The sequence below is a fragment of the Gobius niger genome, assembly GCF_951799975.1.
Source record: "Gobius niger genome assembly, chromosome: 18".
NCBI lineage: Eukaryota > Metazoa > Chordata > Actinopteri > Gobiiformes > Gobiidae > Gobius > Gobius niger.
In genome coordinates this window covers 14,834,375-14,851,384 of record NC_136869.1, presented here as the reverse complement: position 1 = coordinate 14,851,384, position 17,010 = coordinate 14,834,375, and the positions used below count along the sequence as shown (strand labels likewise).

At 42.8% G+C, this 17,010-nt stretch overlaps 1 protein-coding gene across 1 annotated transcript in view; it reads left to right on the top strand.

Moving 5' to 3' along the window:
* Positions 1–17,010, top strand: part of pola1 (polymerase (DNA directed), alpha 1) — a 46,716-nt gene that overhangs the window by 5,352 nt on the left and 24,354 nt on the right. Inside the window, exons 23-33 of the mRNA XM_079575843.1 lie at positions 458–554; positions 639–763; positions 849–998; positions 1,079–1,201; positions 12,199–12,231; positions 12,434–12,526; positions 12,608–12,813; positions 12,920–13,052; positions 13,143–13,274; positions 14,216–14,390; positions 14,966–15,147. Of these exons, the coding sequence (XP_079431969.1) occupies positions 458–554; positions 639–763; positions 849–998; positions 1,079–1,201; positions 12,199–12,231; positions 12,434–12,526; positions 12,608–12,813; positions 12,920–13,052; positions 13,143–13,274; positions 14,216–14,390; positions 14,966–15,147 (1,449 nt within the window). The remainder of the gene's footprint in view (positions 1–457; positions 555–638; positions 764–848; positions 999–1,078; positions 1,202–12,198; positions 12,232–12,433; positions 12,527–12,607; positions 12,814–12,919; positions 13,053–13,142; positions 13,275–14,215; positions 14,391–14,965; positions 15,148–17,010) is intronic.

Sequence of the window (17,010 nt, the reverse complement as noted above, 5' to 3'; positions counted from 1 at the left end):
CAATACACCCAATGCCACTTTTCTTCGCTGCTGTTACAGTTATGACGAAATATATAATGGCTACTATGACATTAATCTGTCATTCGACCAATGCAGTCATGAGCATGACCTATTTGTCCGGGCCGCTCCCCCTTTTTGCGGCTTTGTTGCTGATGATGACTAAGGAGGTTTTAGTCATTTTTGTTGCATTTTTATCATGTTTTTATTGCTTTGTTGAAAAACTTCTGCCACATTCTCATCACATTTTTGTTGCTTTTTCCCCCCCTGTTTTTCCCACATTTTTTTGTCATGTTTTCATTGCTTTTTGCTGTTCACATAACACAATTACACAGCCCTAGTTAAGTCATTATAAGAAAACGAGTAGTGAGTTGTGAGTAGTTAGCATAAAGTGTAACCACCTTATTCGGGATATATTTAGTTCAAAGTGAATGTGATCTTCTTCTCGTGTCCCTCACAGAGTAAGGCTGAAGGTGAGGAGGACGTGGATGGAGGAAAAGGCAAACGGAAAAAGAAGGCGGCTTATGCTGGAGGCCTGGTTTTGGATCCTAAAGTTGGTACGTTTTCCTTTTTTTTTTCCATTTTCAAATGCCTTTAAATTCTCAAGCAAAGCAACTGATTTTTTTCCTTATGTTTCACAGGTTTCTATGATAAGTTTGTGCTGCTGCTCGACTTCAACAGTCTGTACCCATCCATTATCCAAGAGTTCAACATTTGCTTCACCACTGTGGAGAGACAAGCCTATAACAGCAAGGAGAAAAAGGAGGTGGGTATTCATTGCAAAGATATTTTAAACACCTTTTATTCAGCATTTTTGTACCACTAACACAACTGTCCCTTATTGTTGGCAGGAGGACGAGATCGAGGAGGTACCAGAGATTCCTGATCCCAGTCTGGATATGGGAATCCTGCCTAAAGAAATTAGGAAACTTGTTGAGAGACGTAAACAGGTCAAACAGCTCATGAAACAGCAAGACATCAACCCAGACCTCTATTTACAGGTTTTATGTTCACTCCTAAACTGATCATGCTATCTAGTTTTTCTCAGTTACCTTTATTTAAGTTTTATTTCTTTTTTCAGTACGACATCCGCCAAAAGGCCTTGAAGCTGACTGCCAACAGTATGTACGGCTGCCTCGGATTCAGCTTCAGTCGGTTTTACGCCAAACCGCTCGCTGCGCTGGTCACACACAAAGGCAGAGAGGTAAGACTTGAATTAGGTGTAGGTTTACAAGGCGATAAGACGCTACACTAACTTTTACCCTCTTTCACCGAGCGCATTTTCTTCAGTTTAGCTTTACCCAAATCTAAAAGCTTCTTGACTGGAGCTCACAGCCTGTAGGCCAGAGTGACGCCTCATTTGAAAGCGAAGACCTACAAAACTGATCTAAACTTCTTCCTCGTTATGATTGTCCCGGTTTCGTCCTTCTTGGTTGTGTTTTGGTCCAAATGAAAACTTGAGAAAAACGTGAGAAAAATACAACAAAAAGTAACAATAAAGTGACAGAAAAGTGGCAAAAATGCAACACCAAATTTGGCAAAAAATGTACAAAAAATGTGGCAAAAAATTGGGAAAAATGTGACAAAAATACAAGAAAAAACAACAAAAAGTGACGGAAAATTGGCAACAATGCGTCAAAAGTTTGGCAAAGAATTTGAAAAAAAAAAGACACCAAAAAGCGGCAAAAAATTGGCAAAAATGCGACAAAATTGGCAAGAAATGCAGCGACAAATTTGGCAAAAACGTGACAAAAAGTTATGAAAACGTGATAAAAGAACCCAATAAAAACGAGGAAGCAGCTTAGCTCAGTTTTGTAGTTCTAAGCTTTCAAATGAGCCGTTACTCTGGCCTGTAGGCTGTAAACTCTAGTGAAGAAACTTGTAGATTTGGGTAAAACTGGAGAAAACTTGCTCAGTTAAGGCGGGGGTTAAGAGGTTGAAGCCTCTCCTAATATCAAGTGAATTACTTCTATAATGATACATTTAAGTTATTTAAAATACCTGATTGCTCATTTAATTTCTGTTCCCTTTCCTTCCTGCTTAATTATGAGGTTAACATGTCCCCTCAAAACCAGCTAAAAATTCCTTATGACACATTAAGCATTGTTTTTAACGCTAGGGACACAGTATGTCCACTAGAGGGCAGTAGAACATCAGACTGTATCTTAAATCTTTCCTCATTTAAACCTCCAACTTTTTCATTGTTTCCTGTCACTCTCTGCAAATTTAATTAAATCTTCCACAACATGTACCTATCAATTTCTTGTCATTATAGCTTCTATTGGTGTCAGAATAAAAGGCTTTTTAAGTGTGTGTGATCGCAGTAGCCCATGGACCCGGTATTTTCTAGTGACAAGATGCCGCGCATAAAGCTGCCGTTGTCAGGCCTTGATTGTGTGGTGACATCTCTCAGTGCACACAAATGGAACAACGGGGGCATATAATAATAAATTTGGATGGAGGCATGAGTGGTGTGTGACACAAAGGGCTAAATCTGGTTTTGTAACTCGACGCGGCGCGCACGCTCGCAGCCACCGTGTCAGCTGTAACACTCATGTCCGTTTAATGAGCTCCAGCAGTCGACGTCCGCAGCCCAGGCGTTGGGTTTGGCCTCAGGGGAGTGCTTTATTAAGATCGCCTTACACGTTCATTGTGAGGCCTAATAGAGGGCAGGGCAGTAACTCAGTGTGCATGTTTGTTATTCTGTCAGGCCATTTGAGCTTCAAGACATGCTTGTTGTTCGGCTGACAGAAGCTACATTGTAAAAGGTGTGTATTTGGTTCGCTGATACTGGAGGGAGTTTTTCTCCCTCAGGACTTGCTGATTGTATCTTTGTCAACAGGCGCCGGTGGATGGGTTAATTACATTTTAGCCTCTCACTTGAATAGATTCAAGAGGTATTACCTGCGATCGCTATCTGTAATATCTTCTTCTTTTTTGTCAGCTCGAAATATGAGTTTTGTAGAATGAGACCACTTACCCTCTCGCGTTAACAAAGAAAGGTGTATCAACAATGTGTAAAAAGGTTAATCGATGATGATCAGACAATATTTAGAGATGATATAGTGTTTAGTGGATAAAGGCACTTGGAGCAATATTGGCGATTGGCCAAAGGTTTGTAGATGAAAGCAGAGTTCAGGTCTTTGTAAAGACTGAGTATGTAAATGAGCTTTATTATGTTTTTTCTTTGCCACACGTCAGCAGCAGCACTTGATCCTGATATTGCACACATTTGTCACTTGTGCGATATTGTTTCCTTTTATCTCAAGGAGCGGCACAATGGCACAACAGTTAGAGCGCGTGCCTTTCAGTGTGGAGTTTGGATGTTCATGTCCGTGTAGGTTTTCTCTGGATACTTCAGTTTCCCCTACCACTAAAAACATGTACAATAGGCCAGGAGGAATGAGAGTGCCTGAGTGAGTGAGTGAGTGATGGTTGGAGGGGCGGATGGTGCAGATTGGCAGCCTCACATCCGTCGGTTCACCCAATGGGCGGCGGTGGCTACTCGGGCTGTCACGATAATTACTATATCGACATATCCTACTATAAATACCAAATAAACAATACATTTTTGGGCTCGATATTTATCGTCCGTTCATTTATTAGCATTTCCCCCCCTATTTTATAAGATAAGATTAGATAAGATAAACCCATTATCTTTGCAAAACTTTGATTTCTAACTGAAGCAAATTGAGTTACATTATATTTCCTGTTTATTGCAACTTGTGTGGTATTTTAGGATATGATTATGCACTTTAGGACAAAGGTTTACTGTCATTTTTATGCCTGAGAGTGGACAGTGTCTTGTATCGATTGAATATCATTTATCGCGATACTATCTTGCCTCAATATATCGAACTTCAAGGCCTAGAATATTAGCTCTCCACCACAGAGTATGGACTGAATAATGATTACAGTGTGGGGCTTTGAGAAACTTGGTAACACAGGTTTGTAAAGCACAAGGGCAAGCCATCATCATCATCATCATCATCAATATTTCAATGTAAGTGATAACATGTTCACATCTATCAATCAATAGCTCTGTACTATATGAACTCTGACCTATTCAGGACTTCAAAAGTTGGATTTGATATAAATATACTGTAGATCTGCCCAAACAGTAATAGATGTTGTCAATCCATTTTATATTGGTATTAATACAAAATCTCCAAAATCATATATTGAGTACAGGTCGCCCCACACCCCACACATTGCAAAACAAGAACAACAGATTACATTTTTAGCAATAACACGGCATGTTACATTTATGAAACATCCACAGATTTACTGCCCTTCTCTTACAGATGTTTAACCGTCAAGTATGTTTACATTTGCCTTGGGAGCAAATGCATAAAGTACATGTTACCAGCAGCTTGGCACTGATCACGCCACAGTTGCATGTTGTGTTAGTCCCGTAAGTGAATAGGATATTCTACCAGGCTTCACAGTCCAAATACATTGCACACAGTGGGGGTTAGTGCGACTGCCTGGTGCATTAAAAGGTCAGCTCTGAAGCCTAATGTTTTGCCGTTGCCCACACACTGCTGAGGCTGCAGGGATCCCATTTTGTTTAATCTCTGAGACATGTTTATTTTGTATCTATGATCCCTGATACGCGTCTATTAATACCGCCTCTCGTGAATTAGGGAGACCTTTCCATTAGCATTGCCCGGACATGTTCGGAATAACTTTAAGATGATACTGAATTCTATTAGCAATTTGAAAAGGCTATTCACACATGCGGGTGTCATTGACGTTTAGCGTTTGCGTTATCTCGGCCCATGCACAGCCCGGGGAAGCCAAGTGGTTATCAGTGCCTGCCCTGACCCTCACAGGCCGGCTGGGATTTATAGCGGGGTTTCGGGTGTATTTGTGGCTATAACAGTTTACACCCTGCTCTTATTTTAATCATCACATTTGCACTCCACTTTCATATCATGATTAAGTAGGCTTTTTATTTTTATAATTGTAACACCCACCACTTCTCTGTCCCGAGTGTAAATCCTCGCTGCATCCCTTTCATCTCATCAAAAAAATCGAATGAATGCGCATGTGTTTTGTGTATTTGTTGATTGGGGCGTCTCATATTTCTCTCACTCTGTTTTTAAATGGGGCTAAACCCTCTCCCTCCCCGCGGCGGGATGGTACAGTGGTGTCTCATCCCCCGCGAGGCTTTAGATGTGGTTGAAAGACCCTTGGCTCTTTCGCTCGCGGCCACATTTGCCGCGTCGAGTGGGACACGGCCCGCACTTCACTCGCCTCCTGCTCCCGCCTTGAGCATGTCTTGTATCTTGTCCCGGTACACGTATGTGCCGAGTCCGTGTGTGACAGCACAAGTGCTACCAGCCGAACTTTGGCCTTTGTGGGCAGACCATTTGTTGTGGACCTACTCTGTTCTGGTATGTGTGGGTATTAAAGGGATGATGGGCATTAAGGAGAAGGTGAAGGTTTAGGATTACACAAGCCACTGCAGATTGATGTCCCCTCAGCCCCTCGGTGTTATTTTAGGCTCTTTTGTACATTAGCCAGATAACAGTTGGACATATATCCCCTGCATGTAAGGTGCTTTTATTGCATATAACAGTTTCAGAAATGCTCTGCTGCCACAATGATTTAATTGCCCACTCGATGACGCATTCTTGATCTAATCCAACATGTTCACTTTAAACATAGCATGGGATTTATTAGGCACAAATGAATTGAAACATGCAGTTGGTGGGTGTTAAATACTTGCATTGTGATATTAATGTTGGCTGTCAGAGCACATAGTGCACAGTCCTCCCTGTATATGTCCATCATTTGTCAGGAGTGAGAAATGTTAATCAGGGCATTGAGGGCATGAAACGCTGTGTTTTTGCCTCTTATTTGAAGATGTGTCTGTGCTGTCGTGGCCTGAGTCCACGTCCTGGTTTGGCAGTGCAGCGCCAGTGTGTGTTGGCCCTAATCGACTGATGTTAACAACAAAAGGCCGTGGAAGCCACTGATTGTTGCGGAACGCAGATTGGTTTCACCTCTGACCTTTGCGCGAGCAAATCTGACAACCATTAGCAGGTGTGTGTCTGAGGATGAGGGTGACTCCTGAAAGCCATCCGCTGTAATTGAGTCTCTGTCCTTGTGTTTAAAAACAGCCTGACGGGAGTTTGTAGTTGACATTATTGGCCGGTATGTGCACTGAAGGATGGAGGCGAGATTGGATAACCGATCCGAGGGTGCGGAGAGGGCAAAGTTTGGTTTGGGTTAGACCTCTGGGTGTCTTGTATGTGAGGTCGTGTGCGTTTGTAATGAGGACTAAATAAATGTTGTTGCCCCCAGGATCTCTGTATCATTCTTGTCCTGAGGATAGTCTTTCCCACGGTTACTCAGTCAAGTGTCCTCATTCTACTGAATGAATGTATTGCCACATGTAGTTGACCACATTTCTCTCCGCAGTAGTCTGTGTGTTTCCTCTTATTGACAGCAGCTGTTTTTACTCTTCTCTGAATTAGAACCGACACAAGCTTTAGTCCACAGCGCTTTATGTATGCACACGCATTTATGAAATCCATGTCTGCAGAGATGAAGGCTGGATGTTTCCATGCGCCCTCCATAGTCTACTTAAAGAGATGGCTTTACTCCTGATAGGAGAGGGCTTAACAAATAGTCACATGGGAGCGCTGCAGCTATTTTGGCCACATGCGCCTGCTGTAGAGGGCTAACAGTGGACGGGACAAGAGTTCAGAATCTAAAGGGACTTTAGTAACACCTTCTAATGAGGCCATGTGGGCTAATGACAGGGATTAGCTTTGATAATGGATTGATCTGACATCTGCAGGCTGCACAAGGGCCACTGACAGACTGTAAATGAGTGATAATTAGGAAATGGTTTTCATAAATAAAGCAGCCTTTATTTATTTTGTCATACATTTCTTTCATTTCTTATGTGAAGTGTAAGTAAAAATGACATTTTCATGCATCATAATATGTGACCCCAGTCCAGACCCGTCTGATATTCTACATTTCAAAGCTGAGTGAATTGGGCAGAAGAAGCAACTTCCTTTGAGCTTTACAGAGCTGTTCTGTAATGGGCTGAACAGCTGGAATGTTACTGTCATAGTTGGATTATTTTAGTTGAAGGCTTGCATTAAATCATATCTACTCTGCAGCAGCGACAGGGCACAGCAGAGGCATCTGCCCGGACAGGTGTGTACATTCATGCTTTCTCACACAAGGGAGGATTTGATTCTGTGAGTGTGTGTTGTGCACATGAGAGATCACAGCAGCCGAAGACACTATAAATCTTTTATGCGTCTTGTGTGTGAGAGAGAGAGTGTTAGATGCCCGGCCCTGACAGTAGTGTGTCCTTCCACAGGTGCTATTTCAGTCGGCCGACTGTCATCCCAAAATGCTTTTCAGTGGAGTGCTTTTCAAAACAATCGTCACTGTTGCCCTGGCTCTTTTTACAAGAGCCCACTGCACCGAGGTTTAACATGCCACCTCTGATCTGCTGAGCACAGGCCTCTATGGTATATCTGTATGGGGAGTCTTGGCTGCCATTTATAAGGGCGAGCATCCTGCCCATACATCCACTTATCATTCTATCCTTATTGCTCCTTTCCCATCTATTATCCATTTGTCACTCAGAGCGGCGGCTATTTTCACTTCAAACTGACAACTGGGGAAAGACAAAACATTAATGAGGAAGCCAGCACTGCTTATTGACATAGAGGGGGTTTACTGACCCCTCTCGCTCACAGCTCATAGATTAGTGGCTGAACAGCTGTGATCAATGCCATGCAAAGGTACAGTTCTAATGTTAAGGTATTTATATGCACTAATAAGGGTGAAGAAACAAGAGCTACATGTTGAATCTTTCAGCGTCTTAATGCCTTTTCTCTTGGGATTCCTCGACACCAGAGTCGGCCAGATGGGGCTGCAGGTGCGAGTGCCCAGAAGTCAGACCCTGCTATTTTCTAACTTGTAGAGAAACGGTGTAATTTGTTCAAACTCCCACTTCTCTAATCTGGCAAGGGTGTATCCATGAAGTACATGTACCACTGAGGTCCTTGTAAGTGTTGGTGATAATTGGTTTTAATGCTAATTATTAAAGAGGGTAATTGTTGTTCTTGTGGGAATTGCCCAATAACTAATAGGCCTCCACTGACAGGCTTTTTCAGTTGTTTGCTGAAGTATGAGTGGCATGTGTGGTGGTGACTCGTGCAGTCATCAGGGAGAAGACTTACATGCATGCCTTTACCCCCGGCGCGGTCTGTTTAGATTGCTCTCTATCATCCGCACGTATCGGCATGTGTTTAAAGATGAGCACAAACATTCCTGCCTCATGGTCAAACGACTTGTCTTTCACACTCCATTCCTTAAAGCTGTCCGTCCTGCTGCGACTGACAGCACATGGAAAACCTGTCTAAATGAGTCCACACATCAATAACATCAGCGCGTTCGTGCCTCGCTTTGTTGTCTTTCTTTCGCACATCCCTTCATCCATCTGTCCACTTCACCACAGCCATTGGGTCAGAAAAGACTTTTTCCATTAAAGCTCATGAGAGATATTTACCTGAAGGATTGGGCAATATTATTAGTCAATATAGAGGTTTAGAGGATCTGACCAATATCTCCTGTTGTTCAGAAGTTGCCGATGTCAGGTCTGATGGTGTTTACCTCGTTCAAAAGCTCTCATTCTTAAGTTCAATGGTTTACGCATTTCTACGCACCGAAATAGCGTACTAACATAAATATTTATGTTCCTCTACAAACAGCAGCGATAAGACCTCATGAGTATGCACATTGGCTGTCTGTAATATTAAAGCAGTGCTAAGTAACTCGTGCCCCTAGAGGCCATAAGCGTCACTGCATGTGTCGTAGCATGTTGCGTTCTTTTACTCATTAATTGTCCGTGAGAGTAAATACTACGCTGAAAAGACAAAAGGAGAGAAGGGTATTTTACATTCAATTACACAGTGAAGATAATTTTTTTTCACTCAAACTTGGCTGTAAATGCTGTTTGTGAGACACCAGGGGGAGATGAAAGACCCCCCCTCAATCACCCCGTCAACATTTGTTTACCTTAAACGGGCTGGATGCAAGTTGGCCATTTTATGCTCACTACTGCCACCTCAGGTCATACGTGTAACTGCACCTTATATATTAAGCTTGTGCATGACGGACCCGAAGTAACAACTTTTTGAGTGACAGTGCAGGATTTTAGAGGCAGACAGGTCTGGGCTCATTTTACACCTTAGTCCTTTTAAATAAATCATTTTCCTAGTTCCTCTAGGGGTAATACAAGTTACGTAGTGCTGCTTTAAACATTCTGTCTATAATATATATTATTCTATCTCAATTAATTTTGAACAAGACGTTGCCATAAAGCTATCATTAGGTTTGAAAGAACTCTTTGTTGTAGTAGAGTTAACTTCATTTGGCACCATAGATCTAAATTGTAAATACATGTGTGAAATAAAAAAGACCATGTGCGCTGTTGTGTGTCTATATATAGTGCATTTTCCTCCAGCACAGAGTCAGAGGCTAAATTAGCACAGTGTTAGCGTTGGCGGTCGGCCCTGTTCACGTCTCAACTCAATGCGCATTTAGGCGACGGGTGACAGATTCTACTCGATAACGGAGTTTGGTCGTGTCGTTTTAAGTAACCGTTAACTCGTTTTGTGAGACACAATTCGGAGCCGGGTGAACAGTTGCTGCATAAGATAAAATAGGAATTCTGAATATAGATTTCTGCTGCTGGTAGAATAAAAGTCCCTGTCATCGGATTTCATGATACTATTAAATGAAGTATTTTATCCCCTCATTAGCACATGACTCGATTGTAGTTTCGACAGTAGCCTAGCGACAGCCCTCAGCGTTCATTCATGAGTGCAAGGAGTGTGTGATAGTGAATATGTGTCTGTGGTGGTGGGACCTTGACCTTGACTGCGGTCCCTAATGGAGGGGGTGCCTCACACTCCCCCTGCTCCTCTCCGGTATGTAGCAGCCCATAAAGAACAGTTTAGGCCCACTTTGGTTTCAGGGAGTGGACCTGCCCTCCCCTTCTCCCACCGCTGACCCCGCCTCTTCCTCACACTCTGAAATAGACGCGTCCTTGTCCCAACATGAAGCTCCGCGTATAAGCGGCGGCGGTTGATTGAGGAGCAGATTGGTGGTGACAGGTCGCGCTGCGTTCCGTCCCTGCGACCCCCCAGATTAGCGACCCAGCAAACGCCGTTGCCCTATCCCGCCGGTCCCGCCACCTGTTTGGACCTCTCCGTGTCTTTGAGAACTCTTCTCGCCCCCCCCTGTCTCTGGCGCCGAGCGGATGTCCCACTTTAACTTGTCGCGATAATGACTAAATCAACTTGATGTTTGCTGTTTCACAGGACATATTAAATTAATAATTGCGGTCTTTGTGATTCACTAATTGCCACCATTCAAATTGAGATTGATTTTCTAGGTACTTGCATTATCTTCAGTTACGACGAGAAATGCCAGTTTAAAAAGCCTGAATAGAGCTCCACATTAGAGCCTTGATGACCACATTTAGAACGATTTTTAAGTGACAGTGGCTTTAAGCATTTAAGGTCGACTCCTGTGTGGGGCTGGGAACCATTAAACAAACAAAAAAAGGTTTAGGTGCTATTGGTGTTGAAAAAAATTACTGTCGAAAGCAAGTACCGAAAAGAAATATCCAATCTTTATATTCAAGTTCAAGCTGTTACAAAATGTGAACACAAGTTGAAATATTGTTTTTAAAAAATGTAAAAAAAAAAAGGGAAAATCTTTGGGGGGGAAAAAAGGGAAATTTTGGGGCAACATTTTGAGAGAAAAAAAGGAAAGGGAAAAAAAAAAATTATTTGGGGAAAATTGGAAAAAAAATTGGGTTGGTTGGGTTGGTTTTGTCTGCCCTTTTTCGTTTAAAAGAAGTGAAATGCAAAAGAAATTAAATGGAAGGAAGAGGAATAAATGAACATTATTAATCCGTTCTATATGACAAATCATTTAGAACAGGTATCGGAAAAAAAGTATTGTTTAGGTATCGTTAAAGTAGCGGTATTGAAAAAAACTTAATGGTGCCCAGCCATACTCCTGTGTGGGAAAATTTGCGCTGACTCAGTGAGTGGTCTGGGGCTCCATTTCCAGATCTTGGTCTAGGTTTGGGTTCAGGAGTACCATGGCTGGACGTTTAAAGCGGTACTAAGTAACTTGTTTATGTTAGAGAATTAACAATGGTGTTCGAGATGATAGATGAAAAATAGGCAGCAGTCTGGATGTCTTATACAGGAGAAGTTTATTTACCATCGGTGCGGGACCCGGAGACATGAACTTGAGACATTGCGCTTGTCCTACCGTCCAAGTCTGTCTATGCTTCCACAGAAAAGGGATAAATACCCTGTCAGAGCGTCATACTGATACGCAAGCAAACATTCAGTGGCTGGGAGTGGGCGCCTGAGCACCACAGTGAAGGCTATGTCAGACATAGTACGACTGTACAGCTTGACCCAGTATCATTAATAGTGATTTAATGTTATCCTTTAACAGTTTACCTTAATAAATCCTTTTTGTAGTCCCTCTTGTCCCAACTTCGCTGCCACCGGGTCCGAGGCCCCAATACACACTAATGGAATCACAAAGAAGAAGCTAACAGGCTAACGAGTAAAGCTAAACAGTATTTACAGCCAAGTTTGATTTAAAAAAATATCTCCATTGTGTAATTGGATGAACAATATCCCTCTCACCCAACGAAAGCTTACCCAACCACGTCACATCATGAATACTCCACACGCAAAGGAAATGGAATACAGGAATCAGACCTCCTTGCCTTATATGCTTTTCAGTCTTTTCTGCAGCAATATATCACACTTTGAAACGGTTGTCGTGACGCGCCTTAACAGAATGCTCCTGTTTGTCCGTCAGTCACTCAGTGGGCGATAAAGGCCATTACAAGTCATTAAGGTGTGCGTGCTTGTGTGTGTTGCCCGGCGCAGAAGAGTGTGGGTTGAAAAGACGCCTGTCACAGCACGCTCTCATAATTGCCCTCTTAGCCAATTATCCCCTATTTAAAAGAAAGTCACCTGCTCCGCTCCAGGTTCACGCAAACGCTCACACACCCACACTCAGAATAAATACGAGGCAGACGTAATGACTGTTTCTCTCCCACTAGCATTTGTTTACTATTCTAATGCTCTATGTAATGTTTTTTTTTTTTCTCCTTTTCAGATTCTGATGCACACCAAAGACATGGTTCAAAAGGTAAAAGGCATTGTCACAATAAAAAAACAGGTTTATTCGGCAGCGCAGTGTTCTAACAATGCGCCAGTGTGTTGGCAATTATTTTCTTTTCGCAAACATGCTCAATTATTATTACTAGACATACAAATATATAGCAGTCAGAGTGATTATACATGGCATTTCAAATCACCAGAGCATGTAATTTTTCATTCTCTTCATTTAGATGAATCTGGAAGTCATCTATGGAGACACGGACTCCATCATGATCAACACAAACAGCAAGTCTTTGGAGGAGGTCTTCAAGCTCGGCAACAAGGTGCGTTTAAACAAACTTGGGTATATTTGTGGATTTACTGAGGCCATTTTTGTGAACGGATTTCTTATCATTCTAACGTAGGTGAAAGCAGAGGTGAACAAGCTGTACAAACTGCTGGAGATTGACATCGACGGCGTGTTTAAGGCCCTTTTGTTGCTGAAGAAAAAGAAATATGCCGCTCTTGTGGTGGAGCAACAGGGAGAGGGCCGGTACACCCTCAAACAAGAGCTAAAAGGCTTGGACATTGTTCGAAGGGACTGGTGTGACCTGGCCAAGGAGTGTGGCAAGTAAGTAATCTGAAGCCTTGTTTTCTAACGTTCATCCAGCTTCAAAAACATCTGGAGATTTTTGTTGCATTTGGATATGTTTGTCAATAATTTTGGTCTTGTTCAGCTACGTCATTGGTCAGATCTTGTCGGACCAGAGCCGGGACGTCATCGTGGAGAACATCCAGAAACACCTGCTGGAGGTGGGGGAGAAGGTCGCAGCCGGAGCTGTACCTCACAACCTGTTTGAGATCAACAAGGTGAAATTTGACAGGAAAGCTCTAATTCGTACGTGAAAATACAGGGCACGTCATGTTTCAAATATTACCAAGTTATCAATGTTTTTCCAGGCTTTAACTAAAGATCCTCAGGACTATCCCGATAAGAAGTCTCTCCCTCACGTCCACGTCGCTCTGTGGATCAACTCTCAGGGCGGCCGCCGAGTGAAAGCCGGAGACACAATCTCTTATGTCATTTGTAAAGTGAGTGATAGTAACTTAGTTACTTTATTGGGTGATTTGAATAATGTCGTGCGTGGCATAACACACAGTTTGTGTGTCTTAATCCAGGCTGCATCTGAAAGAAAGGCATATTTGTTCAGCATTGGTTCATTGTGAACTTCTGTTAGTAAATCTTTTCTTTGTAGTTTTTGTAGATTTAAAAAAAAAAAAGCTTTACAAAATGACTTCACTATTGACTAAAGAAGTCTTCGCTTGCTGACATTTATGCATAATGAGTTCCTTAGTTTTGTGTTTGGTCATGATTAGTATTACTGCTAAGTCTTGTTATAGGGATGGGACCGATGCCCGGTCCACCTGGGCCGATAACGGTCTTCTTAACGGGGTTGCTGCGTTGCCGCACTAATCACTTGCGCTCAAATAAGATCACTAAAATGGCTCTGTCCGCTCTCATGGATGCATTCCCTGCATCGGATCGGTTCATCCCCACTACCCCGGCTGAGAGCCCATGGTTTCCCTGACCCACTGGACACAGCTGAGTGTTGTTATGAACAGAAAACAGACTGTGGCTCAGGTGCATTATTTTACTGCACTAAGCTTTCATTTGGGCTCAGTCCCCACAGCTACAGCCTGTGATGAACAAGAAACTTATGAGACTTAATCCTTCATTTTCTAGACAATTTAAAAACAGTCATTTTTCATTTTGGTGTATATTTGTATTTTACCTCCCATATATCAAATGTATGAACAAATTGGAAATAAGTTAGTTCCAAATGTAGAGCAATACAAAATAAATATGAGCTATAGTGCCTATAAATACAATAGATGCAGTAGCCTCTATATAGCTATTTTTTGGCATTTTAAAGTAACGGATCGATAAGAGAAGTAGTATCGATGAATCCTTAACTCGACCCATCCCTGTCTTATTATGAAGCTTACAGCAACTGTCCTTTTTATTTCCCCAGGACGGCTCCACTCTTGGTGCCAGTCAGAGAGCCTACGCCTTGGAGCAGCTTCAGAAGCAGGAGGGGCTCAGCCTGGACACGCAGTACTACCTGGCCCAGCAAGTTCACCCCGTAGTGTCCCGAATATGTGACCCCATCGAGGGCATCGACAACGTGCTCATTGCTACGTGGCTGGGTGAGCTCGATAGGGTCGACACATGCGCTTGAGCGTGGTTTCATTTGTTAACTTTTAAATATATGTTGCTTCTTAAAGGTGTTAATTTAAGCTTCTCAAGTCGCTCTTTAACTGCCATGTGTTAAACCAAACTTACTGCTAATAACCATGAACTCCCCAAGAGAATGCTTTAAAACTTTTAACAGTGGCATTAGCAGTGCAACTATACAACTTACTTTCGAGCGATGATACTCCTCATCTATTTTTACATTTATTTGAACGTAAACTTAAGTCTGTTTTACGGCCCGTTGACAGCTGCAGCGGTTAAGCACAAAGCTGGGAATAACTGCGTATGAGCATTCACCAGCATATTCCCACCACAAAGCTACTGTGGGTTCAAAAAGTTATCAAACCACTTTTATTATACTAATCGCCTTACAATAATACGAAGGATAAAAGGAAAAACTTTAAAAATGTTATGAAAAATTATGAAAAGCAAACATTACATTGTGTATTAAGGCCATGTACAGCAACAGTAGTAATATACAGCCTGAGTACTTCCTGAGCTCACTGTAAACTGCCTGTTTTTGCCTCAGGCCTTGACCCAGGGCAGTTCAGGGCGCAGCAGCAGTACCAGAGAGAGGAGGAGGCTGACGGGACGCTGGGCGCCCCGGTACAGCTGACAGATGAGGAGCGCTACAGAGACTGTGAGCGCTTCACCTTCACCTGCCCGCAGTGCGGCACCGACAACATCTACGACAACGTCTTTGAAGGAGCTGTAAGTCCAATGAGCATGAATTATTGAATGAATGTTCTCTGAGTTACAAGATATTTCAAACTGTCCCTTTAAGAACCTCTGACTCCGCGGATGTTGGTTCTGTTGGACGTTAGCGCAAGGCAAAGCTTCTCTTCGAGCTGGGTGACTCTTTTGCAGCAGCTATTTCCTGATCTCTTCCTCATCTCCCAGAGTGCTCAAACAAGTACCGGTCTATAAGTCGCACCAGCCAAAAAATGCATTATGAAGAAGAAGAAAAAATCATAAGTCACTCCGGAGTATAAGTCGCACCAGCCTTGTCAACTACCTGGCCATGGAGGCGTAACTGCACCGTTTACAAGCCCCTCCCGGCAGCACGTGGTTCAAGCTCTCATTTGTGAACTCATTCCTCTCGCTGCGGCCATCGAGCTTTTAGCCCACAATCATCTTTTTTTGTTTTCTTCATTGCAATAAGAGTGACCTCCGCTTTCGCCAGTCCCTCACAAGTTTCTCGCTCACTCACTTTCTGCTGCTCGATTACCGTTTTTTAAATCATCTGTGGTACAGGAGTAGCAGATACTGGTGCACAAGCCTAGAGCGCCCTTTAGCAGCTGTCAGTGTGAAGATAACAAACATGTGAAAGTATATATTTTGATATATAAGTCGCACATGAGCATAAGTCGCACCCCCAGCCAAACTATGAAAAAAGTGTGACTTATAGTCCGGAAAATACGCTATGCTTTTAAAAAAACACCTTAAACCTTTTTGCTACATTTCAGTTTATTTTGCACAATTTTAGTGAATCCTTTCCGTTAACTGCACTATATTGAAAAAGTACATTGGGTATTGTTTTAGAAATATTACATGTAATTGGATATATTTGCTAGTTTTTACGTTCAGTTCTAATCCAATTCCCTCATGTCGTCCAGCCTTAGGGAAGCAGGTGCGCTGTACAATCTGATTTAAAGGGCTGTGATAAACTCATTTTAATGTAATGGGACGGCTCTTATCAGTAATGTGCCATATCTTGACTTAATTAATTGAACATAGCTGTGTGAATGTGATTCTTCCAATGTGCATTCCAGTCACACTTCCTGTGGAGGATTCAGGCTTTAGTCATCCCCTCTATATTGTGTCTCGCTCCGTATTTTTAGACAGCTGCCTGGCTCCAGTACAGACTCTGTTTTCATTGGCATAGTTTTGGACCGCGCAACTTGAAAAGCCTTTCCCTTAACCCCTCTCTCTCGCTCTGCAGTCGCACACAGCACCATTTGTCAGGCCAAGGTCGCGCTGGTGTCTGTACGAGCGTGTTATCGGCTTGTAATGAATAGCAGAGCGCGCAGCTTTTTCTTTTCTTGCTAATAAAACTGACAACACTTTTTTTTGCTCATGTCTGCGGGCAGGAAATTACATTAAGCCTACAAAAGGATTCCAGAAAAGGATGACGGGGAGGTTTACTGCACAGTTGCGAAGTTTTAGGAAGGCGTGGGGGCACATTTAACATCATCTTTGATTCTATACACAGCCCTCGAAGTGTCAAAACACGGATAACAAATCTCATAACCCAGCATTGCCACTCATTTAGCCTCTGCTGTCAGTTTCCCTCAGGTTGGGAACCACTGGGAACTCGAAATATCTATTGTGTTGGGTGTTGATTTCGCAGCACTGGGGAAAGGAATGCGTGCGTGCACAGAAACAGATAAGAGAAGTAAGTTAATTAGGGTGGTGAGCGTGGTCTAGCGGCTCGGTGCAGGAGGAGGACAGATGGGCCTTGACTCTGAGCCAGAGATGGTAGGAGGCGCTGACGGATGACAGCGGACAGACACAGGAGTGAAACAAGTGGGATGAGATGTCCAACAAACTGGTAAATGCGTCTGGAGTTCCCCA